Raw genomic sequence first — 27,968 nt, forward strand, 5'->3', positions numbered from 1 at the left:
GCGTGTTTGGAGCTGCCTCAGCTCTGGCTGTGCCCGGGGCTCCCCCTCTGCCCGGGGCTCCCCCTCTGCCCGGGGGTCTCTCGGTGCGGGGATCCCTGGCGGTGCGGAGCTGCCGGTGACGGTGCTGGCGGCGGCCCCGGCATCCCGCGGCCCGGGGGCGGCCCCGGCGAGCGCAGCGCGGCGCGACCACCCCCGCAGCCGGCGGCAGGGAGGGAGGCTCGGGAGAGCGGCAGCGAAGGAGGGCCGCGGCTCCGCTCGGCTCCGCTCGGCTCGGCGCGGCTCCGCTCGGCGCTGACGGTCCCCGGTGCCGCCGCCGTCACTCGCCCCGCCCGTGCGCGGTTCGGCGCGGCGGGTGCGGGACCCGGACCGGGACCGGGCTCGGCGGCGCAGCCGGGCCGCGGGATGAGCGCCCGGCGGCTCCCCGGGGGCAGCGGGGGCCGCTGATGCTGCGGGGCCCGCGGGCTCTGCGGGGGCGGCGGGGGTGGCTCGGCGCGGCCCCGCCCGCGGCGGGGGCCATGTGAGCGCGGAGCCGGCAGGATGCAGAAGGGGATGCGGCTCAATGACGGGCACGTCGCCCACCTGGGGCTGCTGGCGAAGAAGGACGGGGCCCGGCGCGGATACCTGAGCAAGCGGAGCGCCGACAACACGAAATGGCACACCAAGTGGTTCGCGCTGCTCCAGAACATGCTCTTCTACTTCGAGACCGACTCCAGCTCCCGGCCCTCGGGGCTCTACCTGCTCGAGGGCTGCGTCTGCGACCGCGCTCCCTCCCCCAAGCCGCCCCTCTCGGCCAAGGACTCCCTGGAGAAGCAGGTGGGGACACGGGGGTCCCGCCGAGGGGGAGGGAGGGTGCCCCGTGGGGGGAGTCCTGGCCCCTCGCCCCCGGAGCTTTTGGCGCCCGTGACCGGCGCCACGCGTGACCGCGATGGGTAGGTGAGGAAGAGGCCGGTCCGTGCGGGGGAAGGGGATGATCCCCGGGGCTGCAGTGCCGGAGCAGCGGGCGGGCTCACTGTGGGGGTGTCGGGCTCTGCCCGGGGCACCCCCGCTCCCCCTCCCGTCTAATTAACCGCCGGTAATTAGCGCGGGGCTGCGGGGCGCCTCCCAGCGGCCGCGCTGGGCACTGCAGAGCCCCGCGCCCCCCGCGCGTCCCCCCCGGCCCGGCGGGTTCGGGGTTCGGGGTCTGGAGCGGGGGCACGGCAGAGCTCCCGTGGGGCGGCCCCGCTGTTGCCAGCCCCCGTGCCCCCTCCGTGCCCGTGGTGTGCGGGCAGCGCCCCCGGCCCGGCTGTGCGAGCAGCCTGCGGTGGGTGCGCGCTGCTCGGCGGGGGCAGCTCAGGGCCTTGTTTCCAGGCGGATTTCACCCTGCTCCCCTCGCCACGTGTGCGGTTTGCGCCTGCATCCCCATCCCTGGCGGGGAAAGGCAGAGTGCGGCTCCCCGAGCCCCCCGAGCTGGCTCCGGCGTCCTTTGGCCCCGCTGATGGCTGCGGGCGATCAGCGCTGACACACCTTGCGAGAGCCGGGGGCCATCCAGGTGCCCCCAGCCCCGGGGCTGCTGCGGTCCCCGCCGTGAGCGCCGCAGCCCCTGGCGGGCCCGGATGGGTTTCTCGCACCAGCTGTGCCTTTCCCGGCCGGGCAGGGCATCCCGGAGCAGCCCGGCAGGGAGGCTGGCAGCCCCTGGCGTGTTTTCGGGGTGCTTGGCTGGAGCTGGGGTGCGCCGCAGCAGCCGGGAGAGCGGGGATGGTGCCAGGCAGGGGGAGAGGGGCTGGATTCCAGCTGCGGGGGCAAATCCCACTGCATTGCCTCCAGAGCCACCCCCGGTCTCATCAGCGGGGACGGGAGCCGGCTGGAGTCACCCTCTGACCTCCTGGCGGTGTGTGCAGCGTGGCCGGGTGCCCTGCGGGCGGCACCGGGGCCCCTCCGTGGGGCAGCGGGAGGTCCCGGACCCCCATCCCGGGCGGGCACCGCGCGTTCGGGTCCGGCTCTGCAGGGCTTGCATAATTCTGCCTGGCGGGCTCGGGAGCGCCGGGAGCGCTGCCGGGGACTGCAGGATGGGCCCGGGGCACCCCGGCAGCTCCGGGGCATGGACAGCCGGGGAGGAAACCAGCCCCTGATTCTGGCTGTTCTGGCACCTGGAAAACCCTGCCCCGAGAGCCAGGCATGCAGCACCGCTGCTCCCTGGCACATCCTTCCCGCCTGGCTTGGAGCACAGAATATTCCCTTGCGAACAGGGAAATGCTGTGGGTTTTGCCCAGCTGGGGCTCCTTTCAGCCCAGCTGAGGGGAGCAGCACCTCGGGGGCTGTGGCAGTGAGGGGGGTCTGCAGTGGCAGGGGTCACACTGCCGTGGCTGTCACAGCTGTCCCTTCAGAACAGACGCTGTGTGCTCCTAGCTCAGCCTCCATGAAGTTCAGCAGCCAGGCTGCCATCAGCCCTCCTGCCAGGCTGGAATCCAGCTGGGAATCCAGGCTCTGTGGTCCCAGTGTCTGTGCAGGAGGGGTTTGCACCCTCAGACACCATGGGGAGGCTGTCACATCCCCTCTCCAGCTCCAGAGGCTCAGGGTCCCGGTGTTAGTGCAGGAGGGTTTGCACCCCTCAAACCCCATTGGGGGAGGCTGGCACATCCCTTCTCCAGCTCCAAACGCACCCCGAGTGTTGGTGCTCGCTGTGAGTGAGGGGCTGCTGGCACAGGGAGCTCCTGCCATGGCACACACATCCCCTGCCTCTCACGGATTTGCCGCGGTTCAGCGCCCGGCCTGGAATGCTGTGGAATTCCTAGGGCCAAACCGGAGGGACTGCCAGCCCCAGCGCTGGGTGCCCGCTGCTCTGCAAGCTAATTAACGGCCCGGGGATGAGATAAGCGGCGAACATTGATGGTGCAGATCCGCAGGGCCGTGCTCGGGCAGGGTCTGTGCCCCCACGCCAGGCAAAGCCTGAGAGCCAGCCGGGCCAGCAGCCTCTGGGGAAGGTGCTGAGGAAATTTCCAGCACTGCCCGTGTTCCCAATTAGCCGTGGGTATTTATCTATCCGTGCATTCCAGCTCTGAGGACACTGTTCCTTGCAGCACAGGAGCTCCAGCTCTGGATTCCTTTCTGGCTGGAGTGCAGCCTGACAGGTTCCCTGTTCCCTGCAAAGGAGAAACTTTAAGAGATGCAGCTTTCAACCCCCTCCCTTTTAACGTACTCATGATTTGCTTTGGAGGGATTTTTCCCTGCAATACAGTGAATTTTAGCATTGGTATATGTGAGAATGAGGGAGCAAAGACATGTGGAAAACTGGAGCACCAAAGAGGAATTTGCTGCCTCTGGAAACTTTGTTCTGTTTTTCCAGAAATGGATTTTCCTTCCAACCAGTTGGATGGGGAAGATAATTTCCCATTATTCTTCTGCTGGGTGAGGTCCGGCTGTGGCCTGGGAAGGGTCTGTGGGTTGGGATGGGGAGCTGTGATTTGGCTGCTCAGGGCAGCAGTGCCAGCAGTGCTGGGGGACCCGGGCTGGCAGTGAGCCCCCTTTCCCTGCTGTGGTGTCTGGGTCGTGGCACACCCCAGCCCTGCTGCTCCCAGCCCATGAGGTGTTGGGATGTGCTCTCATGGGCCACTGTCCCCTCCCTGGGCAGGATGAGGGTCCCCAGGTGGGAGGGCATGGCCCAGGTGAGGTCCTGGTGGAGGAGCTGAGCAGGTGCAGGGTGCAGAGCTGATCCCACCAAGCCCAGAGACGCCCCAGTGTGGGGTGAGGGCTCTGCTTTGCCAGCTGGGCAGCGGCAATCACGGCTGGGTTTGCTCTCAGGATCCAGCCTGGGGCTGGATTTACAGTCCAGCACCACTGGGGCTGGATGAGCCCCCTGAGCCCCTCAGCCCAAGCATTCCCTGCAGAGCCCTGCACCCACACAGCTTTGGGCAGCTCCAGGATGGGCACTGCACAGTGCCCGGGCAGCCTGGGCTGGTGTCCAGGGCCATTTCCCAGTGCCCTGGGCTGTTCTGAGCAGGAGCCCTCAGTGAGAGCCAGCGTGGAGCTGAGTCAGGCCCAGGACTGGGCTGTGTCCCCGCCTGGGGCTGCTCCTGAGCTCACGCTGCCCGTCATGGGATTTCCCTCCCCTCTGAAGAGCCTTTTCCAGGGACGGGGCCAGGGAGCACCGAGTTCAGCCTGTGCTGTGGCCCCCGTTCCTGTCAGTCTGGGATATCTGGGTGCCCTGAGGCCGTGCAGCAGCCCCAGCTGTCCCAGCTGTCCCAGTGCCAGCCCTGCTGGAGCCGCTCCTGCAGTGCCAGGGCCTGGGCAGCTCTGTGGGGTGCAGCAGTGGGGCCCAGCCATGCCCAGCCCTGCATGGGGGTCCCGGGTACCCCCAGGAGGGCCCTGCAGGGTGCTCGGGGGGCCAGACCTGTCAGTGGGGCAGGGCTGGCAGGTCACCGTGGGCATCCTGAGCAGGGCAGGGCACCGTGGGCATCCTGAGCTGGGCAGGTCACTGTGGGCATCCTGAGCTAGGCAGGGCACCGTGGGCATCCTGAGCAGGGCAGGGCACTGTGGGCATCCTGAGCTGGGCAGGTCACTGTGGGCATCCTGAGCAGGGCAGGGCACCGTGGGCATCCTGAGCAGGCCAGGTCACTGTGGGCATCCTGAGCAGGGCAAGGCACCGTGGGCATCCTGAGCAGGGCAGGTCACCGTGGGCATCCTGAGCGGGGCAAGGCACCGTGGGCATCCTGAGCAGGGCAGGGCGCCATGGGCATCCTGAGCCCAGCAGGTCACTGTGGGCATCCTGAGCAGGGCAAGGCACTGTGGGCATCCTGAGCCCAGCAGGTCACTGTGGGCATCCTGAGCAGGGCAAGGCACCGTGGGCATCCTGAGCAGGGCAGGGCACCGTGGGCATCCTGAGCAGGGCAGCTGCCAGGCTGTTCCCAACTTCAGGATTGATGTTCCAGGCACTGGATCCCCAGATCCCAGCGCTGGCTGCATGTCCATGAGCATCAGCCATCCGGGCCAGTGAGAATTCTTCTACCTGAATGTCGTTCCAGGCAATCTGATATTTGGAGACTGTAAATCATAATTTGTGGACTTAAACCTGAACTATTCCTCAGCGTGGGGGTGACGCTGGGTTTTTAATTAATTAGTGTATTGAGTGGTGCCATGTGGGGATTTCTGAGTGAGGGGATGCTCACGGTGTTGGTCCCAGCCATGCCTGCATGCCTGCCTGACAGCATCACTGGATAAAATCAGGGGGAAAATTGATTTATTTTAATTATTTTACGAATATTTCTGTGCACAACTCTGAGCCTGCTCCACAAGGGTGATGCTCACCTCTAGTATCCATTTCCAAATATCCTGACAGCCCGTAGTGAAACAAAGAGGGGAAATTGCAGCCTCTGGGATATTTTTCCTTATTGTCAGCACGGAAATGAGCTGCTGGAGCATCCAACTCCGAGGTCCTGTTTTCCCAGAGCACATGGTATGTAGGTCAGGGATGTTAAAAGCTGCCATGGCTGGCTGTGGATTTTTAGACTCATCCATCCAGAGCAGGAAAATTCTCCTCCTCTTGCCCTTTGTGTCAGCTGGAATAACCATCAGCTTCACGAGCAGGCGGCTGTGGATCCGCAGGGCGGGCAGCTCCCGGGGTGCTGGGGCATCCCTGTGGGGAGAGCCCCAGAGATGGCACCCCAAAGCCAGGACAGGGGGGCAGTCCTTGCTCTGCTGTTGCTGGGGTGCCTCTCCCGTGGTCCCCCCTGCAGGGACCATTGTGGGGGTGCTGGGAGAGCGCCCACCCCCAGCCACAGCCACCCAAGGGGTCTGGTGGGTTCTTCAGGCTGGAAAATGCCCTTCTGCAAATTCTGAAAAATTCTGTGAGAGGCTGACTTTCTGCTTTGGAAATAATGTGTATCTTTAAAGCTAATTTGAGTTTATTTTGGGGCCTTTCTGCACACCAGGGGCCTTGGGAACGGGGCTGTGGTGGCCTGGGGAGCCGGGTGACTGTCACCTGCTGGGGTCATGGGGCTGTGGGTGCCCCTGGGGATGCTCTCATCTTTCCCTTGGTGACCTGGGACGCTCCCACGGCATTGTTTGGGGCAGAATTGCTGTGAATTGCTGTGAGCTCTGTGAGGTCTGGGTAGCTGGGCAGGCCCAGGGGTGGTTCCAGGGGCTGTGTGTCCAGCAGTGCCAGACGGACACACGGCCACAGCCCGGGGGCTGTGGGGGCACCATGGAAACGGGAGGATGGGAAACTCCACAAGGAGGGATCCTTCAGGAGCCAAATGTGCTCATTCTGGAGAGCAGAGCCAGGGGGTGGGATGAGGGGGGTCTGGTCTCAGGGCTGGGGTTGTTGAGGTGATAAATGAATAAAAACCGGGTGCAAGGAGAAGCAAAGTGAGGCTGTGGGCAGCTCTGCCCTGCCCTGGGGATGCCATGGTAGGGCTGGGGGCTCACACTGGCACTCCCAGTACAGTGGCTGGTCCTGTGCTGGTTGTGACCATGGGTCCAGCCCCGTCCGTGGGTCCAATGCTCGGGATGCAGCGAGTGCCAGGACGCGCTCCCGGGCTGTTGGTGCCGTGTGTCACTGCGATGGCAGAGAGGGATCATCGTTTAGGCGGAGATAAAAGGTGGTGGGAGTTTTATTATTCAAATATAAAATAACTTCCTCCTTCCCAGCACACGGCACTTCCTGGGAATTGTGTGGGGATAAACGGGAGCAGCGCATGGAGGGGGTGTGTGCTGGCAGGAGCCGGGCTGGGCTCCCAGCCTGGGACAGAGCAGCCCAGTGTGGCACTGGGAGCTGCTGGGGTACCAGGGGCACTAGAAGGGGCTCCCCCACTCCTCCTGGTGTTTAGGAGGGCATTTCCAGCCTTGCCAACCTGATGAGCTCCTCTTGATGCAGTTGCAAGGGAAGGGATGTCAGGTGGGTGTAGAGCTGGGGTACAGAACCCTCCCCATGGGGATCTCAGTTTTTTGGTGAGTTTTCCCTCAGAGCTGTGTCTTTGCCAGTAAAAGCCTTTGGGAGTGGGAGGGAGGGAAAGGGGGTGGGATGCCGAGGCTGGGGAGCTGCTGCAGCCCCAGGGGTGTCCTGCAGGCACCCACAGAGCTCTGGGCACCTGAGCCCGGCAGGGGAAGGGGTGGGCAATGGGTGGTGGTGTCTGACACTGGGGTGTGTGATGGGTGGTGGTGTTTGACATGGGGCACAGCTCTGTAAGGTGAAAGCTGGGCCACAGGAGCAGCAGTAAAGGTTCCTGCACTCAGAGGATCCATGGCAGGAGTGAAGGAGCTGCATCCCCCAGGGCCCTGCAGCGGCGGCCCAAAGGTGGAAGCTGTCTCTGGAGGAGGGCCCTGCTGTGCCCATGGGCATCGTGGGCTCCTGGCCCCCTCTCCTCCTCTGCTGGACCCGGAGGGGCTGGGTGAGCTCTGAGGGTGCCCCTGAGCCTGGGCACGGGCTGGGGCTGCTGGCTCTGCTGTGCCCTGTCTCTCCATCATCCTGCTGTGCTATCTGGGGGTCCTTGTCCCCAGCACCCCTGGGCCTGCTGGGGACAGGAGGAGAAGGGCATTGTGGTGCCCACGGGTGTTTTCAATGGGGGCTGCCCAGGCTGTGCTCCTGGGTTTGAGGCAGGTTTTACCAGTGAATTCAGGTCCCTGGTGAAGGCCAGCAGATGATGTCAGGATGAGCTCGTTCCAGCGGGCTCGGTTTAGCCCAGTTATTCCGGGCAGCATCCGGCACTGCAGCGTGGTACCTGTTTCCTTGGAGACTGCAGGGAAGCAGAGCAGCGGCACAAACCCGGCGGCGGCACCGCACACAATCAGCACAAACACGGGAAATGTCAAGGGAGCCTAAAAATAGCCCCGCACCGCGGCCACCTTCCCCCCGAGCCGGGGAGGGGACGCGGGGACCCGGCTGTGCCCGCCGCCCCCTCCGGGGGGCTCCGGGGGGCTCTCTGGCCAGGGCCGGGCTGCAGCAGGGAGCACAGCCAGGGGAGCGCTGGGGATGGAAAATCCCTCTGAGGGCAGCATTAACTGTGGTGTGGGATGCGGGTGCAGCTCAGCATCCCTGCTCCTCTGCCTGCTCCCCAGGTGAGCAGTGGGTGGCCACAGGTTCAGCAGACTGCAGTGCCCTGGCCTTGGGTGGGCTTGGTGGATTTTCCTGGAGCTGGGTCTTTGCCCAGCAGGATTTCCCCTCTGACTTTCCTCACCAGTGGCTGGCTGTGCTGAGGGTACATCATGGCTGGCTCCTGGTGTTCCCAAAGCTGCATTTTGGGATAAAATAAACATCAAAGCTGTTTATTTTCAATGACACAGCCTGGGGTGGGTCAGGAAATCAGGTCCAGAAATACTTTCTGCCAACCCTATGTGGGGTGTGACCGTGCCCCCTGTGCAGGGTGTGACCATGTCCCCTGTGTGGGGTGTGACCGTGCCCCTGTGCAGGGTGTGACCGTGCCCTCTGTGCAGTGTGTAACCGTGCCCCCTGTGCGGGGTGTGACCATGCCCCTGTGCAGTTTGTCACTGTGACCGTGCCCCCTGTGCTCCCCCCACAGCACTACTTCACGGTGAACTTCAACCATGAGAACCAGAAGACGCTGGAGCTGCGCACGGAGGACGCCAAGGACTGCGACGAGTGGGTGGCAGCCATCGCTCACGCCAGGTGTGCCCCGTGGGTGAGGGTGAGGGGAAGCCGTGCTGAGGGTGGCTGGGGAGCAGGATGAGCTGGGCACTGCCAGCAGGCCGAGCAGGACACTTCTGCCCCCCGATGCTGAGTGAGGGCTGTGCTCAGGTGTTCCCCTGTTCCCATCCCAGTGCCATGGCACCAGCCCCCCTGGCACGCTGGCACTGCCCGTCCCAGCCTGCAGCCAGAGGGACTCACCCTCAGGCTGAGGGAATCTGGAAAGGGATGGCAAACCTGGTGGGGACAGGGATTGTCCAGGCTCCTGTCTGTGCCCTGGCAGTGCTGGCACAGCCCAGCTGCCACGGAGAGCAGTGAGGAGCCAGCATAGTGCAGCTGCCTCTGGGGAAGGAAATGAGGTGTGGGAGCATGGAATGGGACAAACACCATCCCCTGCAGCCCCTGCCAGGAGCAGGGAGTGGGACAAACCAAACACCATCCCTGCAGCCCCCACCAGGAGCAGGGGCCTCGTAGAAGCTTGTGCCACTCATGTCCTTCAAAACTCTTGGAACATGGCTGTTTGCAGAGGTTTGGCCACGGGTGTTTGGGGGTCCTTTCTGACTCCTGTGCTTTCATTACCGTTTGCTCTGTCCCTTCTGTGTGCCCCTTGTGGGAGCCCATGCCCACGGGGCCCTTTGGGAGCAGCAGCACTCCCAGCCGCAGGAGCTGCCCTGGGGGCTGTGAGCAGGGACGATCCCAAAGCCCCCATCCCGGTGCTGCAGGGCAGGCTCCAGGGCAGGGATGCTCACGGCCGTGTCTCTGCAGCTACAGGAACCTGGCGACGGAGCACGAGGCGCTGATGCAGAAGTACCTCCATCTCCTGCAGATCGTGGAGACCGAGAAGACTGTTGCCAAGCAACTCCGGCAGCAGATCGAGGACGGGGAGATCGAGATCGAGCGCCTCAAGGCCGAGGTGAAGCGCCCGCGGATGCTCTGGCGCGCCGGGGTGACCGTGGGGGACGGGCGCCATCCCTGTGTGGGCAGGGGTGGCACCGCCGGGGGTTCTGCTGCTTTCAGCGACACAGGGCTGGCCCTGCCTCCCTCGGGGGTTTCCCTGGCAGGAGGGGCGCAGCAAGGGGCTGTGGCTGTGCCCCCCAGCACGGAGCCCTGGAAGCTGCTGGAACACTGAGGGGTTCCCTCAGCCAGGAGCACTGGGAGCGGGCTGGGGAGCCGGGTATTGCCTCTGGCGGGAGAGGAAAGCAGTGACTGTGTCCCGGAATGCCAGAAGGGGTTGGGAGGGATCCCCCAGACCGTCCTGTCCCTCCGTGTCCCCTCTGAGCCACCCCAGCAGCTCCAGGTCCCTCTGCTGCCGGGGTCCCGGAGCTGGGGCCGCGCTGCCCTGGGGCTCACCCGAGCGGGCAGAGGGCACCGGGTGCTCCCCGATATCGCTGTGCTCCCTGCAGAGGGCACCGGGTGCTCCCTGTGCTCCCTGCGGGATCAGCCCTGCCTGCCGCCTGCCCCAGAGCTCCGCAGCGATTCCCTCCCTCGGGCTCGGGGTGGGAAGGGTGACACGAGGCCAGGAAAGGCAGACGGCAGCGAGGTGCACAGATGACTCAGCGGGGACACGCGTGTCCCTGAGGCATCTGGAGGAGGAGGAGGAGGAGGCTCAGGAGATGCCCGGCAGCGGGGGTGATGCTCCTGGGCGCGGGGGAGAGCCCTGAGTGCTCGGGGTGCTGTCGGGGTGCTCCTGGCAGTGGGTATCCCCATCCCTGGCCATCCCGTGCTGCCTGACGCTGCCTGCAGCTCTGTGCCCTCTCCCTGCCTGGGCTGTGCCCGGGGTGGGTGCTGGCCCTGCCGCAGTGGGTGGGCAGTGGGCACAGCGAGTGTGGGGCACCCTGTGCTCTGCCAGGCTCTCCTCGTGCCTGGCACGGCATTGGGAACCAGCCATGGGGTGGAGGCAGCCAGGAGCGGGCTGGCAGGGCTGGGACCTTGACCCCAAATCCCTCAGAATCCCAACATCGTCCCAGAAGGGGCATCTGAGGAGGCAGTGAGGTTTCATCTGTCCTAATGGTGGGGTTTTCCTAAAACTTTCAATTTTTGGGTTAAAATGTGCAGGTCAGTAACAATCCCTGACCATGTGTTGGGGTGTGCAACAAGCTCTAAAATCTCCTCTAACATCTGATCCATATAATGAAATGGGGTGAAACAGATGTGTAGAAGCTGGATGAGTGACCATGAGCCTGTGGCCGCCAGTTCTGGGGTATTTCTGCTTTTTCCACCAGTCCAAACTCCACCTTTTTCCTCCTTTCTCTCCAAAATGGGACATCTTCCCCCTCCCCCCCCAGGAAAGCACTCTTTCCAAGTTGTTTCCTTCCAAATCCAAACCCAGATCACATTTTCCCAATTTCCCACGTTCTGGATGGCACATGTGCTGTTTCTTGCCTTTTCCTGTCACTTTCCAAGTGGTTTTGGCCGTGGGGGCCGGGACAGGCGATGAGCAGAGGAGGGAGAGAAAGCACAGGGAGAAACAGTGAAAGCAAACCCGGGAGCTGATGGCTCTGATCCCACATGGGAGGGAGTGCCTGGGGGCTGCTGCCCGCCTGCACATCTCGGGGTCCAAATGCTCATTGGATTTTTCTGCCATTTTCTCCCCAAGCTGTGTTTGCTGAGTTGCTGTGAAGGCTTTTTTTGAGAGGCAGGGATGGGGCTTGGATTGGGCACCCATCAGGATTTCCAGGTGCTGGTCCTGGCAGGTTCAGAGGTACTGAGGAGTTGGGGACAGTTCTGCCACCTTTCCTCACCTGCTTCATCCACCAAGTGAATCCCCACCCTTGGAGAGGTTTAAAAGCCGTGTGCATGTGGCACTTGGGGACAATGGTGGGCTAGTGGCAGCGTTGTGATCTCAGAGGGCTTTTCCAGCCTGAAGCACTCGGTGGCTCTGTGAGTGTGTGATGGCCATTAGGACAGACCCAGCACAAGGTGTGCCTGTGTCTGTCATTAACCCAGAGGCTCACGCTGTTCCCTGGCACCCGGGAATGCCCGGGTTGCCCCCAGCCCCTGGGATACCCCGGGATGCCCCCAGCCCCGGGCAGTGCAGGGCCCCTGCTCACTCACCCCTGTGCCTGCAGATCGCGTCCCTGCTCAAGGACCACGAGCGCATCCAGGCCAGCCAGGGCAGCGCGCCCAGCGACGACGACAGTGACATCAAGAAGATCAAGAAGGTGGGTGGTGGTGGCGAGGGCTGGCACTGAGGGCCCAGCAGGCACGGCAGACGTGGTCCCTGGGGGCTGGAGGAGGTGTCTGAGCCAGTGCTGCTGTCAGCAGGGTTTCAGGAGGAAAATGTGTTCTGCCCAGGCGGGAGCCCATCTGTTGGCAGGGCACTCGCAGCATTGCTGGGAGCACGAGGCTTCCCAGCCAGTGCTGGCTCCTGCACCTCCAGCCCCTCTGGCTTCTGCTCCCATGGCTGTCACAGCTCCTATTGTGGCCAAGGAAAAGCCATCATCACCTGGCAGCATTACCACAGGGAGCAACAGCCCCAGGCACCCCCTGTGCTGGGGAGGGAGCCCTGGGCAAGAGCAGGACGTGCTGCCGGTGCCCAGCTACACCAGGAAGGGATCTGAAACCTCATCTCCTTCCACCCCCTGTTGTGGGCTGGCACACCTTTCACTGTCCCAGGCTGCTGCAAGCCCCATCCAACCTTCCCCTGACCACGTCAGGGATGGGGCAGCCATGGCTGTGTGGGCAGCCTGTGCCAGGAGCTTGGACGAGCTGTTGGATCTCCAGCCTGGAGGGCTCAGAGCAGCACTGGGGAGAGGCAGCAGCACACACACCTGGGTACAGAGCCAGGGACCTCACTGTGCTGACCGAGGGTCCCTGCCTGGCCCCAGCCCCGTCCCTGAGCCCAGCCCTGCTCCCCCAGGTGCAGAGCTTCCTGCGGGGCTGGCTGTGCCGCAGGAAGTGGAAGACCATCATCCAGGACTACATCAGGTCCCCCCACGCTGACAGCATGCGCAAGAGGAACCAGGTGGTGTTCAGCATGCTGGAGGCCGAGGCCGAGTACGTGCAGCAGCTCCACATCCTGGTCAACAACTTCCTGCGGCCCCTGCGCATGGCCGCCAGCTCCAAGAAGCCGCCCATCACCCACGACGATGTCAGCAGCATCTTCCTCAACAGGTGAGCTCTGTCCTGGGCTCCGGGAGCTCGGTGGTGTCCCAGCAGCTCTGCACACCCGCTGCCCTTCCTGGTGCTGGGGGTCTGCACTCCACCATCCCTGGTGCTGGAGTCTGCAGCTCCACAATTCCCTGGTGCTGGGGGTCTGCACCTCCACCATCCCTGGTGCTGGGGGTCTGCACTCCACCATCCCTGGTGCTGGGGGTCTGCACTCCACCATCCCTGGTGCTGGGGGTCTGCAGCTCCACCATCCCTGGTGCTGGAGTCTGTCACTGCACCATTCCCTGGTGCTGGAGTCTGCAGCTCCATCATTCCCTGGTGCTGGAGTCTGTCACCGCACCATTCCCTGGTGCTGGAGTCTGCAGCTCCACAATCCCCCCTGTGCCCTCAGGCACCCTCTGCACTGCCTCGAGCAGCTGCCCCCAGCCAGCACAAGGGCCCCCTGCTGCCCCTGGGCTGGGGAATTTGTCTAATTCCTCCTTATTTACCTCTTACTCACTGTACATCTGTCTGTTCTTGGTTTGGCTTAGTCCTGTCTTGGTTCCTCTTCTAGTGAAACAATCATGTTTTTGCACCAAATTTTCTACCAAGGCCTGAAGGCGCGGATCTCCAGCTGGCCCACGCTGGTGCTGGGTGAGTGCTGCTGCCCCCTCCTCATCCTCCTCCTCATCCTCCTGCTGCTGCTGCTCCTTTTCCTTCTGCAGCTTCACAGGCATTTGCCAACCAGCAGCAGAGCACTGCACACCATGTCCTGGCTTGGTCATGAGCCAGGAGTACACAACCACAGAGTACAAACCGCAGAGTGACCAAATTCTGGCGTTCCTGGTTCTGCTGGGAGGTGGGACTGGAGTGTGCACAGGAGGCTGATGCTGGAGAGCATTGCTGGGTCCCATCAGACCCTCCTGAGCTCAGCAGGGCAGAGCTGGGGGGCACGAGGAGCAGGACACCCCGGGGCTGCTCTGGCTCCCAGGGGGGGCTGCAGCAGCCCACCCACCCACGCCCCTGCTCTGCCTGCAGCCGACCTGTTTGACATCCTGCTGCCCATGCTGAACATCTACCAGGAGTTTGTGCGGAACCACCAGTACAGCCTGCAGATCCTGGCGCACTGCAAGCAGAACCGCGACTTCGACAAGCTGCTCAAGCACTACGAGGCCAAGCCCGACTGCGAGGAGAGGACCCTGGAGACCTTCCTCACCTACCCCATGTTCCAGGTGAGCCCTGCAGCCAGGGCTGGCCCCGGGGGGCTGGGGAGGTGGGATGGCCAGCGCACACCCATGCCCACAGCTGGCAGTGCACACCCCGTGCCCACAGCTGGCACTGTATGGTGGAGGCAGAGCCTGGGTGAGGCTGCCCTGGGGCTGCACCCTGGTGGTCCCACATGGTGGTCCAGGGCCTGCTTGGGGCGTCTCTGTGGGGGACTCTGGGTGCTGCTGGCTCCTCAGTTATCCTCTGGGACTGGGACAGGGACCAGCAGGGTCCTGGGCACAGCCCCACGTTGTGCCCCCTCTTCATTCAGCTTTGGCACAAGGAGCTTTGGAGCTTTAACCACTCAGGCTGGGGTGTCCCCAGGCATGGCAGGAGCAGCCCAGGGTGGGCCCTGCTGTCCCCTGTGCCCCGCTGACCTCAGCTCTGTCCCTTGTGCTGCAGATCCCCAGGTACATCCTGACCCTGCACGAGCTGCTGGCCCACACGCCCCACGAGCACGTGGAGAGGAACAGCCTGGATTATGCCAAGTCCAAGCTGGAGGAGCTGTCCAGGTGAGAGCTGCTGATCCATCCCTGCGCTGTGGATGGCTCCTGGCTCCTCTGGCCAGGGGCAGTGTTTCCCTGGGCTCCTGGAGGATGGAATGAAGGCTTTGGAGGGCTGGGATGGTGTGAGTGTCTGGTTCTGGCCTCTGCTCAGGGCTGGTGGGGCTGCCCCATGGGAAGGCACCAAGTGCCTCCAAGGTCTCCACATGAGCACTTGGGAATTGGCCATAATTCCCTGCTTTCTATCCTCTTCCTTCCCAACCTGTGGACTGTTCTGGAGTGTTCTGAATGTTGGTGCCAAACCCACCCGCACACTTTAAGTCCTGTAAAGAGTTTCCATCCCTTTTCCCACTCCTCAAGGAGCAGGGATATCAGAGGGGGCTAGTGAGGGGGGGGTCTGTCTGCCCTGAATCTGAATTTTGTGATTTCCAAGCACTCCCATTTCAGTATCTATCAGCCTGGTGGCACAGCATGGGCAGATGTACAGGTCACCTCTGGAGCTCCTGGCTCTGTCTGGGTGGATCCTGCTGCAATTGCCTTGACATTCCTTCCGTTTTGGTTTTACCTGCTGCAGCCCCACCATGTGTCCAAAGGGAAAACTTGTGCAGATCCCAGCCCAGCTCTGATTTTCTCCTCTCCATCCTTCAGGATAATGCACGATGAAGTGAGTGAGACTGAAAACATTCGGAAAAACCTGGCAATAGAGAGGATGATCATCGAGGGCTGTGAGATCCTGCTGGACACCAGCCAGACCTTCGTCAGACAAGGTCTGTGTCAGTGCCAGCGTCCCTCCCCTCTGTGGTGAACGTGAGCCCCGTGGCCCTGGCCCTGCCCTGTGTGCTCTGGTAACCTGGGAAATTTAAAGATATAACTCAGTAATGCGTTTTCACTGATCAGAGGCATATGAGTTCGGGCAGCTCTGGCACTTTGGGGCAGTTTTGTCCTTGCGCTTTCCCCATCAGGGCACGGGAGGTGCACCTTGGCTGTTGCTGGTGCCCAGTGGGGAGGCAGCAGCACCACGCTGAGCTCTGCTCCCGGAGTGGGCTGGGGGTGCAGGGTGGGCTGGGTCTGGGGGCAGCCCTGGCTCCGGGACACAGTGGGGCTGTGCTGATCCAGGTGCCCATGTCGGAGAAAGGGAAGATCACACAGGGCTGGGGGCAGCTGGGGGGCACACTGGGGCTGTGCTGTGCCATGCAGGGCTGACACAGCATCCCCGCAGGCTCCCTGATCCAGGTGCCCATGTCGGAGAAAGGGAAGATCACACAGGGCTGGGCTGGGGGCAGCTGGGGGGCACACAGGGGCTGTGCTGTGCCATGCGGGGCTGACACCGTGTCCCCGCAGGCTCCCTCATCCAGGTGCCCATGTCGGAGAAAGGGAAGATCACGCGGGGCCGGCTGGGCTCGCTGTCGCTCCGCAAGGAGGGCGAGCGGCAGTGCTTCCTCTTCTCCAAGCACCTCATCATCTGCACCCGCGGCTCCGGGGGCAAGCTGCACCTCACCAAGGTGAGCGGCCGCGGCTGCTGCTGCTCCCTGCCCGTGGGGGGACACAGGGTGGCCCAGCTGCAGCCCCAGCTGGTGACACAGGGGTCCGGGACCACCTTGGCCTCCCCTGACACAGCCCCAGGGATGCTGGGCTGGGAGCCTGCGCCCACCTGGATTTACTTCACGTGGTCCTTGTCGGAGCTGAGTCATGGCAGAGATGAGAAACTACACGATCTTGATAAAAGAATTCACCCTGGCTTGCAGAGAAATGTTGACAGCCTGTTCTGGAAGAAGCTGGAATCACAGCCTGGGCTGTCTGTAGCACTCCCAGCTCCTCTGGTTGCTCCCTGGGTTCCCGTGTTTATTTGGGAAAGTTTGGCAGTTAATTGAGCAAGAATCTTACAGAAATTGCTTGTTACTGGCATTAAATTATCAGTTTGAAGAATTACAGTCCGTGGCAAAGAGCTGATAATTGCAACAACAGACTTTGGGAAAATTAAATTTAAAGCTCCTATTAAATAATTTATAAACGAATTAGTTGATCAATTTGACAAGGAAAGCCCAGAGATCCCAGCAGGCACAGATCTTCTTCCCGGTGCAAGCAGGGGCTGTGTGTGTGTCCCCTCCCCTGGGCTGTCCCCTGGGGACACGGACCTGTCCCCAGCCCTGGGGTGGGGGACAAGGACAGAGGAACCCTGGGGGGGTCCCACTGCTGAACCCTGACCCCTGGCCTGGTGGGGCTGTGCTGGGGATGCCCAGCCCCAGGCTGGCAGGGCTGAGCCCCCTTTGTCCCTGCAGAACGGGGTGATCTCCCTCATCGACTGCACGCTGGTGGAGGAGCCCGAGAGCACCGACGAGGACGGTGGGTGCTGGGGAGCTGGCTGGGTGTGCTTGGGGAGGGGGTCACATCCAGGTGCCAGTAGAGTCAAGGAATCCATGATTGAGGTTTAATTAGATTAATTAATTACTGTGAACCAAGCTGACCCACACTTAGACCTGACCTTCCTGGGGCAGCCAAAAACCCACAAAAACCTGAATAAACCTTCCTTGAAAGCTGGCTGGAAGAGAGGGGATGGGAAAGGCTTTCCCAATCACTGTGTGGGCTTTTTCTGTTCCAAAGCCAAAACATCAGGACAAGACATTGACCACCTTGACTTCAAAATCGTGGTGGAGCCGAAGGATTCCTCATCTTTCACCGTTATCCTGGTGGCCTCATCCAGGCAGGAGAAGGCTGCATGGACCAGTGACATCAGCCAGGTAGGACCCAGCAGAGAGGGCTGTGGAGCTCTCAGCACGAGGAGCTGCCACGGGGTCCCTGCTGGGTTGGGGCACGCAGGTAAAGCTGGGTTTGCTGTGTATGCCCATGGCCCCACTGCCCACCCTGAGCCTGGGTTTGCACCCTGGAGCTTTCCTGGCACCCTTGGGGTGTGGGAACCCGCAGGGAGCAGGGATGTGTCTGCTCTGGGGAAAGCCCAGCCCTGAGCTCCTCCACCTGCTGCCCATGTCTCTCCAGTGCGTGGACAACATCCGCTGCAACGGGCTGATGATGAACGCCTTCGAGGAGAACTCCAAGGTCACCGTGCCCCAGATGATCAAGTGAGTGTGCAGGGCCAGACACGGCTCCTGGGGCAGCCCAACGCTGCCAGGAGCCTCGGGAGCACTGGGACCCCCTGGGACCTTACCTGTGTGCTCCAGTGGCCGTCCCAGTGTGGTGATTAGCAGCATTAATTGGCTGCTGAGGGATTTGTGCCTGCTGGGGAGGTGGGATTGCCAAGGGGGAGGGTTCAGGGAAAAATAACAATAGTAAAGAGGGGGTAAAAGTGCCAGAAGGGAGGGGCAGGGAGGCTGTCCTCTCTGTAGGTCCTGGGGTGCAAAGGCTGTGCTGGGACATGTGTGGGACGAGGTGGGCTGTTCCCAGCTGGGGGGACGGGGCAGCACGGGGTGTTCCTGCCCCATTCCCTGCTGCCAGACAGGGGAGGGGGCTTGGCTTGTGTGCACCTGGGGATGGCCTGTCCACATCCCTCTGCCTGCTGAGCACTCCACCATTCCAGGAGCCCGTTCCAGGGTGTGGGTTCCTGGGTTTTCCCCTGGGAGCATCCCCACCCGTGTTTCCCATGGGGACACCCATAGGAACAGGGCTCCCTCCTGCACTGCTTCCCATGGTCTCTTGGTTTCGTTCCAGGCTGGAGCCACAGAAATCTCGTTTCTCTGCAGGTCTGATGCCAGCTTGTATTGTGATGATGTTGACATTAGGTTCAGTAAAACGATGAATTCCTGCAAGGTCCTGCAGATCCGCTATGCCAGCGTGGAGCGGCTGCTGGAGAGGCTGACGGACCTGCGCTTCCTGAGCATCGACTTCCTCAACACCTTCCTGCACTCCTACCGCGTCTTCACCACCGCCCTCGTCGTGCTCGACAAGCTCATCACCATCTACAAGAAGCCCATCAGTGCCATCCCTGCACGGTGAGGCTGCAGAGGGACCTGCGCTGTCCCTGCTGCCACCCTGGGACTGTCACGGCTCCCCGTGAGCTGTGATAACCCCAAACAGGGGATGGAGACGAATCCAAGCTGTGCGGGTGTCCCCGCTCCTGGGAAGGCCAGGAGCTGCCCACAGGGTGATGGGGCTCACGTTGGCTCTGCTGCTGTGCCTGGAGGGACACCCTGGGGGGTCCCAGTGCCACAGGGGATCCCCAGCACCTCGTGGGCAGGGCGGGTGCCAGCTCAGCCTGTCCCTGTCCCTGCCAGGTCGCTGGAGCTGCTGTTTGCAAACAGCCAGAACAACAAGCTGCTCTATGGGGAGCCCCCCAAGTCGCCCCGGGCCAACCGCAAGTTCTCGTCGCCGCCGCCGCTGTCGCTGAGCAAGTCGTCGTCGCCCAGCCGGCGCAGGAAGCTGTCCCTCAACATCCCCATCATCACCGGCGGCAAGGCGCTCGACCTGGCCGCGCTCAGCTGCTCCTCCAACGGCTACGCCGGCGTCTACTCCTCCATGGCCCCCTTCAGCAAGACCACGCTGGACATCAACAAGCTCTACGTGTCCAGTGCCTATCCCAACAAGATCCCGGACGAGGGAGAAGCGGCCGCAGAGAAGCAAGAGGAGTCCCTGCCGGGCAAGCAGAGTGAGTCCCTGTGGGTTTGGGCTCTGGCACTCAGGGGCTGGTTTAGGTGCACGCACAGAGAGCTCCTGCCTCCTGAAAACTCAGTAATTTTTAAAAACAAAGCAAAAAAATCCACCCAAATCCCTCCACCTCAAGGAAAAAACCTGTTCCAAAGTATCCCACAGAAACGGCAGACATCTGTACCTTTCCCACACATGGTAGCTTTGTCCCCAGCTGGAATGGGGCAGACTTGAGGAAAATGGGGAAGAACTAAAAGGTGGCTGCATTTGTGTGCAGTGGGTGTAAAGGGGTTCCCTGTCCTCCCAGGCTCAGAGGTGTCTGTCAGGGAAGAGTCGGATACAGATCCCAACCACAGCGATGAAGCAGAAGCTGAAGCATCACCAACAAAATCTCCAACGACTCCCAAGTCCGTCAAGTGCAAAAATTCATCAGGTAACGAGTGAGGTCTGGGGGTGCCTGTGTCTCGGGGGGCTGGCACGTGTGGGGCCCTGTCTGGCAGCAGCAGTGCCCACAGGGGTGTTGGATTTCCTCTCCCGCAGATTTCTCACTGTTTTCCTACAACAATGGCATGGTGATGACGTCCTGCCGGGACCTGGACAGCACCCGCAGCTCCCTGTCTGCCACCTCCGCCTTCGCCATCGCCACGGCGGGGGCCAACGAGGGCACCCCCACCAAGGAGAAGTACCGCAGGATGTCCCTGGCCAGCGCAGGTACCTGCCCCAGGGGCACCCACTGCCACCAGGGGGGTTTCCCTGCAGGCACACTGTGGGCTGGGGGAGCCCAGAGCCCCCAGAGCCTGCTCCAGCTGTGCCCTGGGCTCTGGGCATGGCACTGCCCAAGGGCTGTGCAGGTCCCCGGGTGTCCCCCTGCCTGCTGACACAGGGAGGGGGTGCTCCTCTGGCAGCCCCAGAGGGGCTGCGAGCCCTTCCCGAGGGGCTGTGCCGTGCTGAGGGCTCCTGGCAGTTTCAGGGTTCCCGACGGACCAGCGGAACGGGGACAAGGAGTTTGTGATCCGCAGAGCCGCCACCAACCGCGTGCTGAACGTGCTGCGGCACTGGGTGTCCAAGCACTCCCAGGTGGGCAGCGCCGCCTTCCCCCGCGTGCTGGGCAGCTCAGCCAGCACTGCTGAGAGGGCAGTCTGGCACTGAGGGCCTGCCTGATGGAGCAGTGCAGATGGTGAGGGGCAGGGAACAGGGTCACATCAGTGTTTGCACAGCTGGGGTGCAGAGGAGGGGAGCTGGGCCTGCCAGCACCCCTGGCTGGGGCAGAGCAGGGGGAGTCTCTGGGTTTGGTGCCTGTGGGATGCCCAGGATGGGGTCAGGGCACCCCTGGCTGGTGCAGAGCAGGGAGAGTCTCTGGGTTTGGTGCCTCTGGGATGCCCAGGATGGGCTCAGGGCACTGGGAGCCGTCCCTGCTGTGCTGTCCCTCCTGCACTGGTGGCGGGGCAGTGGCAGCAGTGCTGTGCTGGTTCTCACTGGGAATACACAGCTCTCCCAGGCTGGGGATGCTGATGCAATGGGACTGAGCGAGCCTGCTGCCCTCCCGTGCTGGGACTGTGCTGGAAGATACAGCCCCTTGCCCAGCCGGGAAGGAAGCAGCTCTGCTGGATCAGGGTCACTCCAGCACAGTAATTAATCCCAGGCTGTGCTGGCCTTGGCAGGACTTTGAGACCAACGAGGAGCTGAAGTTCCGGGTGATTGGCTTCCTGGAGGAGGTGATCCACGACCCCGAGCTCCTGACGCAGGAGAGGAAGGCAGCTGCCAACATCATCAGGTGAGGGGCTGCAGGTTTTGTGCCAGGCCTGTCCTGGCACTGCCAGCTGCTGGCTGCTCCTGCTCTCACCCGGGAGCACAGCAGGCTCAGCAGGGGCTGGGAGCAGCCAGGGAGGAAGATGAGGAGGAGGCTGGCTGCTCTCAGCCTCAGGGCAGGGTGGGTGTGAGCCCCTTGGTGCCCTGCTGAGGTTCAGTGCTGAGCCCACAGGGTGCTGGCCCTGCTGCTGCCGGGTGCTGGTGTGGCACCGTGGCTCCCAGGCTGTGCTGGCACTCAGCGTGTGCCCACCCCTCACTGAGGGCAGGACTCTTGTCTTGCAGCAGGCTGACACTTGTGGGGACACTGGCCACGGCTAAGGAGTGCTTTTCTCTGTAAAATGAGGAATGGCACTGAGGGGGTCTCCTGACACACAGGCTGAGCGTTGCAGCCGTGCTGTTCCTCGGGGCTGCGCTGCCCTGCTGGAGCTGTGTGGGTCTGGTGCTCTCCCAGCTGCAGCAATCCTCTCTTTCTGTGCCACAGGACCTTGACGCAGGAGGATCCAGGAGACAACCAGATAACCCTGGAGGAAGTGGTGCAGATGGTAAATACACCTTCCCTGCCTGCCTGCCCCTGGTGCCTTGGAGTGGTGGAAGGGGAGCAGCCAAAGGTCCTGGTGCTCACTCAGGGCAGAGCCAGCCCCCAGGGGCAGTGCCAGGGCTGCAGCTGCACAGCAGGAAAGGCTTTCTGGGAGGGGCCAGCTGTGAGCACAGCTGGATCTGGTAGGGCAGAGGCAGCACCAGCCAGCCCACAGGCACATTATTCCCCTGCAGTCAGCAGAATGGCTGCAGAGGGCACAGAGACACCTGCCTGCTGCTGCCTGTGCCCCAGGGGCTCCCATCATGTCCCCAAGGCCGTTCCAGTTCCAAACGAGGGGCTCTGGCTCAGCCAGCATCACTGGAAAGGGAGCCCTGGGAATGTTCATGGATTTAGAGCCCCCAGGGCAGCTGCAGAGCACTTGCTGCCCTTCTGCACTGAAAAAACCCAACCAAACCTGTTCTCAGAAGAACACAAGAGCCACTTGAAACTGGCCTGGAGCGCCTGAAACACCCATGACTCTGTCCCCTGGTTCTGCTGGTGCCTTCTGGAGGGGGCACTCCCTCCTGGGCTTTGTTTGGGCTGTTCCCATAACTGCATGTTCTGAAATCTTCCTCTGAAGAGGAGAGGACAGAAGAGCCCCGAGGGCTTTGCTCTGCCCCTCAGGCTGGGCAGCAGCACCTGCAGTCCAAGGGTGCTGGGATGTGAGGGTGCCCTGGGCTTTGGGGTGCACACCATGAGCAGGGGGCTGCGTTGTTTGCTGGAGCTTTCCCAAGCCCTGTCCCAAGGGATTGTGCAAGGGGCTCTTGCCCTGTGCTGTGCTCTTGTGTGTGTGTGTTGATCCTGGGGGGTTCTCCTGTGTCACCAGGGCAGTTTGGGGTTTATTTGGGCGGGATGCCAGTGCGGTTTGTTGTGTTTGGTGGCTGATCTTCTCCCTGAAGGCAGCAGGGTGGAGCTGTTGCAGGGAGTGGCACCAGCCCCTGGTGGTGTTGCAGGAGTGGCACCAGCCCCATCCAAGCCCTGTTTGTGGGGCTGTTGGGGGGGGTGTGGGGTGATCCTGAGCTGTGCCCAAGGACTGGTCTCAGTGACCATGTCTCTGTGATGGTTTAGGACAGTCACCAGTGGCTCTGTGCAGTCGGGACCTCAGGCCTTGGCTCCATGTGGGGGCACCCTGAGGCCTGCTGTGCTGCTTGGCCAGAGCCAGGCAGTGGGACAGGGTCCATCCCCCTTCCCCTGCTGTCCTGGAAATCCCTTGGCAGGCCCGCCTTGCCCCTCCTGGGCAGGGGCAGCGGTGCTCCAGCTGGGATCCCTGGGTGCTTTGCTAATTAAACAGCCAAAGGCTGCATGATTAAATCCCTGGGGTTCTCGAGGCTGGCAGGAGCACAGTGTGGGCTGGGGTGTCTCTGGAGCACTGCACAGCCCAGCTCTGCTGGGGAAGGCCTTTGGCCTGGCAGCCTGGCTTGGCTCTGGGCCTGTGTCCATGGCATGTGGGATTCTCTCTGAGCTCCTGCCTGCTGAGCCCCACTGTTTTCTGTCCCACAGGCCGAGGGGGTCAAAGCAGAGCCCTTTGAGAACCATTCAGCCCTGGAGATCGCAGAACAGCTGACGCTGCTGGACCACCTGGTCTTCAAGAAGATCCCGTATGAGTGAGTGATCCCTGTGGGTCAGGAAAGGCGGCTCTGGTCACCCAGGGCCCCTGGACAGCCTGGCTGGGCTGACCCCAGACAGCGCAGAACCTTCCTGGGCTTTGCCAGTAGCCCAGCCTGGGCTCAAGGGCAGATTTGGCACCCTGTGGCTTCTCTGCTTTTGTGGGATGTCCCAAGGTAATCGGCTCAGGGACACCCTCCCACAACCAGCACACCTCCAGCCACATCCATGGTCCCTTTCCAGCAGTGTGGGGCAGACCCCGGGATCTCCATCCTGTGCAGAGGCAGTGGAGCTTGCAGGGCTTGGACATCCCACAAAACTGATGAATAAAAGTTGACCCGAGCACTGTGATTTGCAGGGAATTCTTTGGGCAAGGCTGGATGAAGCTGGAGAAGAACGAGAGGACTCCATACATCATGAAGAACACAAAGCACTTCAATGATGTAGGTGCAGCTGCAGGGCACAGGGGGGTGGGCACGGAGGAGGCAGCTCAGCCCCCTCCCCAGGGCTGGGGTGAGGGAGGGTCACCTGCCCCATGGCCCTGCCTGTCCCACGGGCCCTGCCTGCCCCACAGGCCCTACATGCCCCATGGGCTGTCCCTGCTCCACAGGCCCTGTGTGTGCCCCACAGGCCCTACATGCCCCACAGGCCCTGCCTGTCCCACGGGCCCGGGGCAGCTGCTGCTGGTGGGGCTGCTGCAGCACGGGGACATCTCACCCTGCTGTGAGGCTGGGGTGCCCAGAGCCACGCTGAGGGCCGGGCTGGGGTGCCCAGAGCCATGTTGAAGGCCAGGCTGGGGTGCCCAGAGCCACGCTGAGGGCTGGGATGGGGTGCCCAGAGCCATGTTGAAGGCCAGGCTGGGGTGCCCAGAGCCATGCTGAGGGCCGGGCTGGGGTGCCCAGAGCCATGTTGAGGGCTGGGCTGGGGTGCCCAGAGCCATGCTGAGGGCCGGGATGGGGTGCCCAGAGCCACACTGAGGGCTGGGATGGGGTGCCCAAATCCATGCTGAGGGCTGGGCTGGGGTGCCCAGAGCCATGCTGAGGGCCGGGATGGGGTGCCCAGAGCCACACTGAGAGCTGGGATGGGGTGCCCAGAGCCACGCTGAGGGCTGGGATGGGGTGCCCAGAGCCACGCTGAGGGCCGGGCTGGGGTGCCCAGAGCCACGCTGAAGACCAGGCTGGGGCTGTGTCTCCCCAAGGTCAGCAACCTGATCGCCTCGGAGATCATCCGCAACGAGGACATTGCGGCGCGCGCCAGCGCCATCGAGAAGTGGGTGGCGGTGGCCGACATCTGCCGCTGCCTGCACAACTACAACGCCGTGCTGGAGATCACCTCCTCCCTCAACCGCAGTGCCATCTTCCGCCTCAAGAAAACGTGGCTCAAGGTCTCCAAGCAGGTAGGGCCGGCCCCTCCGGGGAGCTGGGCTTGCTGCAGGGCATTGGGGCAGGGTCAGGAGTTAGGAACTGGGGAGAAGGGTTTCAGGTTGTTCTCAGGAGGGAGGTGGTGGGTGGACAGGCAGAGCCTGCCCTGCAGTCTGGTTATTTGTGGAAACACAGGATTGTTTGGCTTAGAAAAGCTCTCTGAGACTGTGCAAATCCAGCTGTTCCTTCAGCACTGCCAAGGCCACCACTAACCCCTGTCCCCAAGTGCCACATCCACGTAGCTGTTAAATCCCTCCACTGACTCCACCACTGACCTAGGCAGCTGTGCCAGGGCTGGACAGCCATTAAGAAATTTTCCTAGTATTAAATCTAAACTTCTCCTGACACAACTCCTCTCCCTTGTCTCATCACTAATTACCTGTGAGAAGACACTGTCCCCACCTGCAAGGCAGAGGTGCAGTTAAACCTCTCTGAGCTGGCACCACTGTGGGCTCCCACCAGCCAGCAGCAGTCATTTTTGCTATAAAATGAGAAACCTGTGAATGAAAACAGGTGAGGGCAGAGGTGGGAGCAGTGGAGGCAGAGAGGCCTGCTCACCTGCAGCCAGGTGTGACAGCCAGGGCACACAAACAGCTGCTGGGGTGGGCTGGAAGTGCCCCCGTGGCTCTGCAGGCTGCCCCCCAGCCACAGGGAGTGGGGGTTCTCCCAGCCAGCACCACTCTGGTTTCTTGCAGACCAAGGCTCTGATTGATAAGCTCCAGAAGCTGGTGTCGTCGGAGGGCAGGTTCAAGAACCTGAGGGAGGCACTGAAAAAGTGAGTGAGTGGTGCTTCTCCTCCTGCCCCAGGGCTGCTCTGGGGCCTGCAGGGCGGGGGGAGCTGAGTTCTGCTCCCAGGGGTGCTCAGAGCCTGCACTGAAGGCTGCCCTGTGGAGCCAGCACAGTGCCTGGCAGTGATCCCCAGGACTGAGCTGCTCCTTTGGGCAGCGTGGGGAAAAATGGGAATAAAAGGGACTGCAAAGGGGAAAATCACTGCCAGGCACCAGAGAACAATTTTTCCCATCACTGTCACAGAATCATCAAATCCCAGAATGGTTTAGGTTGGAAGGGACCTTAAAGCTCATCGTGTTCCATTCCTCTCTGTGGGCAGGGCCCCCTTCCCCTAGACCAGGTTGCCCATGGGAGCTTCTAAAGGTCTTCCTGACCCTCTGTGCTGTCTAAGCTGCCCCAGCTCATCTCCTGTATCCTATGGCTTTGTGAGGGGCACAGCCACACGTCCTGCCTGTCCTGCTGTGCTGGTGGGATGAGGCCCAGGACACCAGGAACCTTCCCTGGGAGAGCCCTCCTATATCAGAGAGAATCCTTCCACCTCTGCTGGCTGCAGAGCTGTTCCCCTCTCCTCTGCCCTGCCCCAAGCTCCAAAGTGAGGGAGTTTTGCTCCTCACTCCTTTCTGGTTCACTCCTGAAGTTGTGACCCCCCGTGTGTCCCCTACCTGGGCATGTACCTGACGGACCTGGCCTTCATCGAGGAGGGCACCCCCAACTACACCGAGGATGGCCTGGTGAACTTCTCCAAAATGAGGATGGTGAGTGCTCCAGGGGCTGAGCTGGGGCGATGTGGCTGTGGCCAGGTCTGCGTCCCCTCAGCCTCCACCTGCACAGCACCAGCAGGCCACATGTGTCCCCTGCACACACCTGGGGCTGTTCCCAGTGTCTGGAAGGGACAAAAGGCCTCTGCATTGTGCTGTGCTGGGTGCCCCTGCCCTCCTGGGCACTGGGACAGGTTCTCTGGGTGATGGCTGAGCCATGAGCACCTCCTGTGTTTTACCCCTGCACAGATCTCACACATCATAAGGGAGATCCGCCAGTTCCAGCAAACCTCCTACAAGATCGAGCACCAGCCCAAGGTACAGCCCTGTCCCAGAGCCTCGGGCAGGCTCTGCCCCTCATGTCCCTCTTCCATCACAGCATCTAAGCCTTCTAACCTGGCAGCTCCCTGCTGGAGTCTGTTGGAGGGGTCAGGGGATGGAGGGAGGCTGTGGGGGCTCAGCAGGCTCCCCCGTGGGCCCCAGGCAGCCGCAGCAGAGACGTTGCTGCAGAGGGCAGCCCCGATGGACAGCCCCGGAGTGCTCAGGGGGGCGCCCGGACACGCTGAGGAGCAGCGGTGTAGGGGCAGCACACCCTCCCCGGGAGCAGAGTGTGCCCCGCCGCCCCACGGCCAGCACCGGCTGGCATCTGCCCCACCATGAGACGGGCTGGCAGCTCTCACCCTGCCCTGCGGCAGAGTTTGGGTGCCCCCGCTGTCGGGCTGTGCCCTCACGGCCCGCTCCGTCCCCAGGTGACGCAGTACCTGCTGGACCAGTCGGGTGTGATGGACGAGGAGTCCCTGTACGAAGCTTCTCTGCGGATAGAGCCCAAGCTGCCTTCGTGAGCGGCGCGGCCGCCGGACTCTCGCTGTACCCCTGTACATAGCCCCGCTCCACGGGCGCCCTGGAGCGACCCCCGTCCGTGCTTCCCCCGCCCCGGCCCGGCCCCGGCCCCGCCGCGCTCGTGTAGGATTCCCCGCCCCGTCACGGTTTAACGCGCCGACACTTCGCTGGAGTCCCGGGCTCTTTTCCATGATGTTACTTTTGTCATTTGTTCCTCTTGGGGGGCTGGTGGTCGGGCAGGCGAGTTCCCGCGGGGCAGGTGAGTCCCTGTGGGGCAGGTGAGACCTGTGGGGCAGGTGAGTCCCCCTGGGGCAGGTGAGCTCCGTGTCCCCGCGGGGCTCTGGGGCAGCACAGAGCAGCTCTCCCTCGGGCAGTGCTGGCGGTGACATCCCAACTCTGTAAGGTGGCAGAAGGGAGCGCATTAAAGGTTGTCCCTCGGTGTGAGCTGCCCTCTGTGTGTGTGCCGCCCTGGTGCTGGCCGGGCACGGGGGGCCCTGGCTGCTGCCCTGGTGCCCCCGAAGCTGGGAAGATGGAAGCATCCCCTCGCCTTTCCTCTCCTCGCTGCATCCGGCTCCTGTTGATATGCTGTAGATCCGTGCCCTTGTGCCCACTCTGAGTACCATGACGTAGAGTTAGAGATGACGAGTGTTTTTATTACATCTACTGTAATCCTGGCTAACCACCCGCTAGCAGGATATAGTAATGTAGTGCTTATTCTGTGAATAGTACCTGGGTTTTTTACATTGTACAGTCCCTGACACGGTTCCCCGGCAGTGGCAGGCATGCTCCACTCACACAACACTTGCTGTAAGCAATACCTCGTGGTATGGGAATTCTCTTTCAAGCCCTAAAACTATTTCAACTTACAGCTTGTTTGGGAAAAAAAAAAAGATATTTCCATTTTTTTTGTAAAAATATATGTTTCCTGATTACCTCTTGCTAATAAATCTATTCTATCTCAGGGTGAACAGGGGTTTGTGATAGTTTTGCGGGCGGGATAACGCCGGACCCGCCGGGCCGCAGGCCACGCCCAGAGCCGATGCCCCGCCCAGTGCCCCGCCCAGTGCCCCGCCCAGTGCCGTACCCCGCCCATACCACGCC

General features: G+C 62.3%; 1 protein-coding gene across 3 annotated transcripts; it reads left to right on the plus strand.

Annotated features, from left to right (window-relative positions):
* Positions 1 to 148: 148 nt before the first annotated feature.
* Positions 149 to 27,835, plus strand: RASGRF1 (Ras protein specific guanine nucleotide releasing factor 1). 3 transcript variants are annotated; one of them, XM_074549053.1, is made up of 28 exons: positions 149 to 813; positions 8,490 to 8,596; positions 9,380 to 9,527; positions 11,683 to 11,775; positions 12,474 to 12,727; positions 13,278 to 13,357; positions 13,742 to 13,935; positions 14,372 to 14,481; positions 15,121 to 15,239; positions 15,692 to 15,705; positions 15,828 to 15,974; positions 16,752 to 16,815; positions 17,074 to 17,210; positions 17,467 to 17,549; positions 18,168 to 18,416; positions 18,699 to 19,069; positions 19,376 to 19,501; positions 19,609 to 19,779; positions 20,033 to 20,145; positions 20,730 to 20,842; positions 21,359 to 21,419; positions 22,955 to 23,058; positions 23,418 to 23,502; positions 24,258 to 24,455; positions 25,176 to 25,255; positions 25,907 to 26,024; positions 26,277 to 26,345; positions 26,777 to 27,835. In XM_074549053.1, the coding sequence occupies exons 1-28, from the start codon at positions 538 to 540 to the stop codon at positions 26,867 to 26,869; spliced, it is 3,777 nt and encodes a 1,258-aa protein (XP_074405154.1). In that variant the 5' UTR covers positions 149 to 537; the 3' UTR covers positions 26,870 to 27,835. The 3 variants fall into 3 exon arrangements, with proteins under 3 accessions (XP_074405154.1, XP_074405155.1, XP_074405153.1); XM_074549054.1 differs by lacking the exon at positions 15,692 to 15,705 and having other exon boundaries at positions 15,814 to 15,974; positions 18,207 to 18,416; XM_074549052.1 differs by lacking the exon at positions 15,692 to 15,705 and having other exon boundaries at positions 154 to 813; positions 15,814 to 15,974.
* The last annotated feature ends 133 nt before the right edge of the window (positions 27,836 to 27,968 follow it).

The sequence above is a fragment of the Zonotrichia albicollis genome, chromosome 11, assembly GCF_047830755.1.
Source record: "Zonotrichia albicollis isolate bZonAlb1 chromosome 11, bZonAlb1.hap1, whole genome shotgun sequence".
In the NCBI taxonomy this organism is placed as follows: domain Eukaryota; kingdom Metazoa; phylum Chordata; class Aves; order Passeriformes; family Passerellidae; genus Zonotrichia; species Zonotrichia albicollis.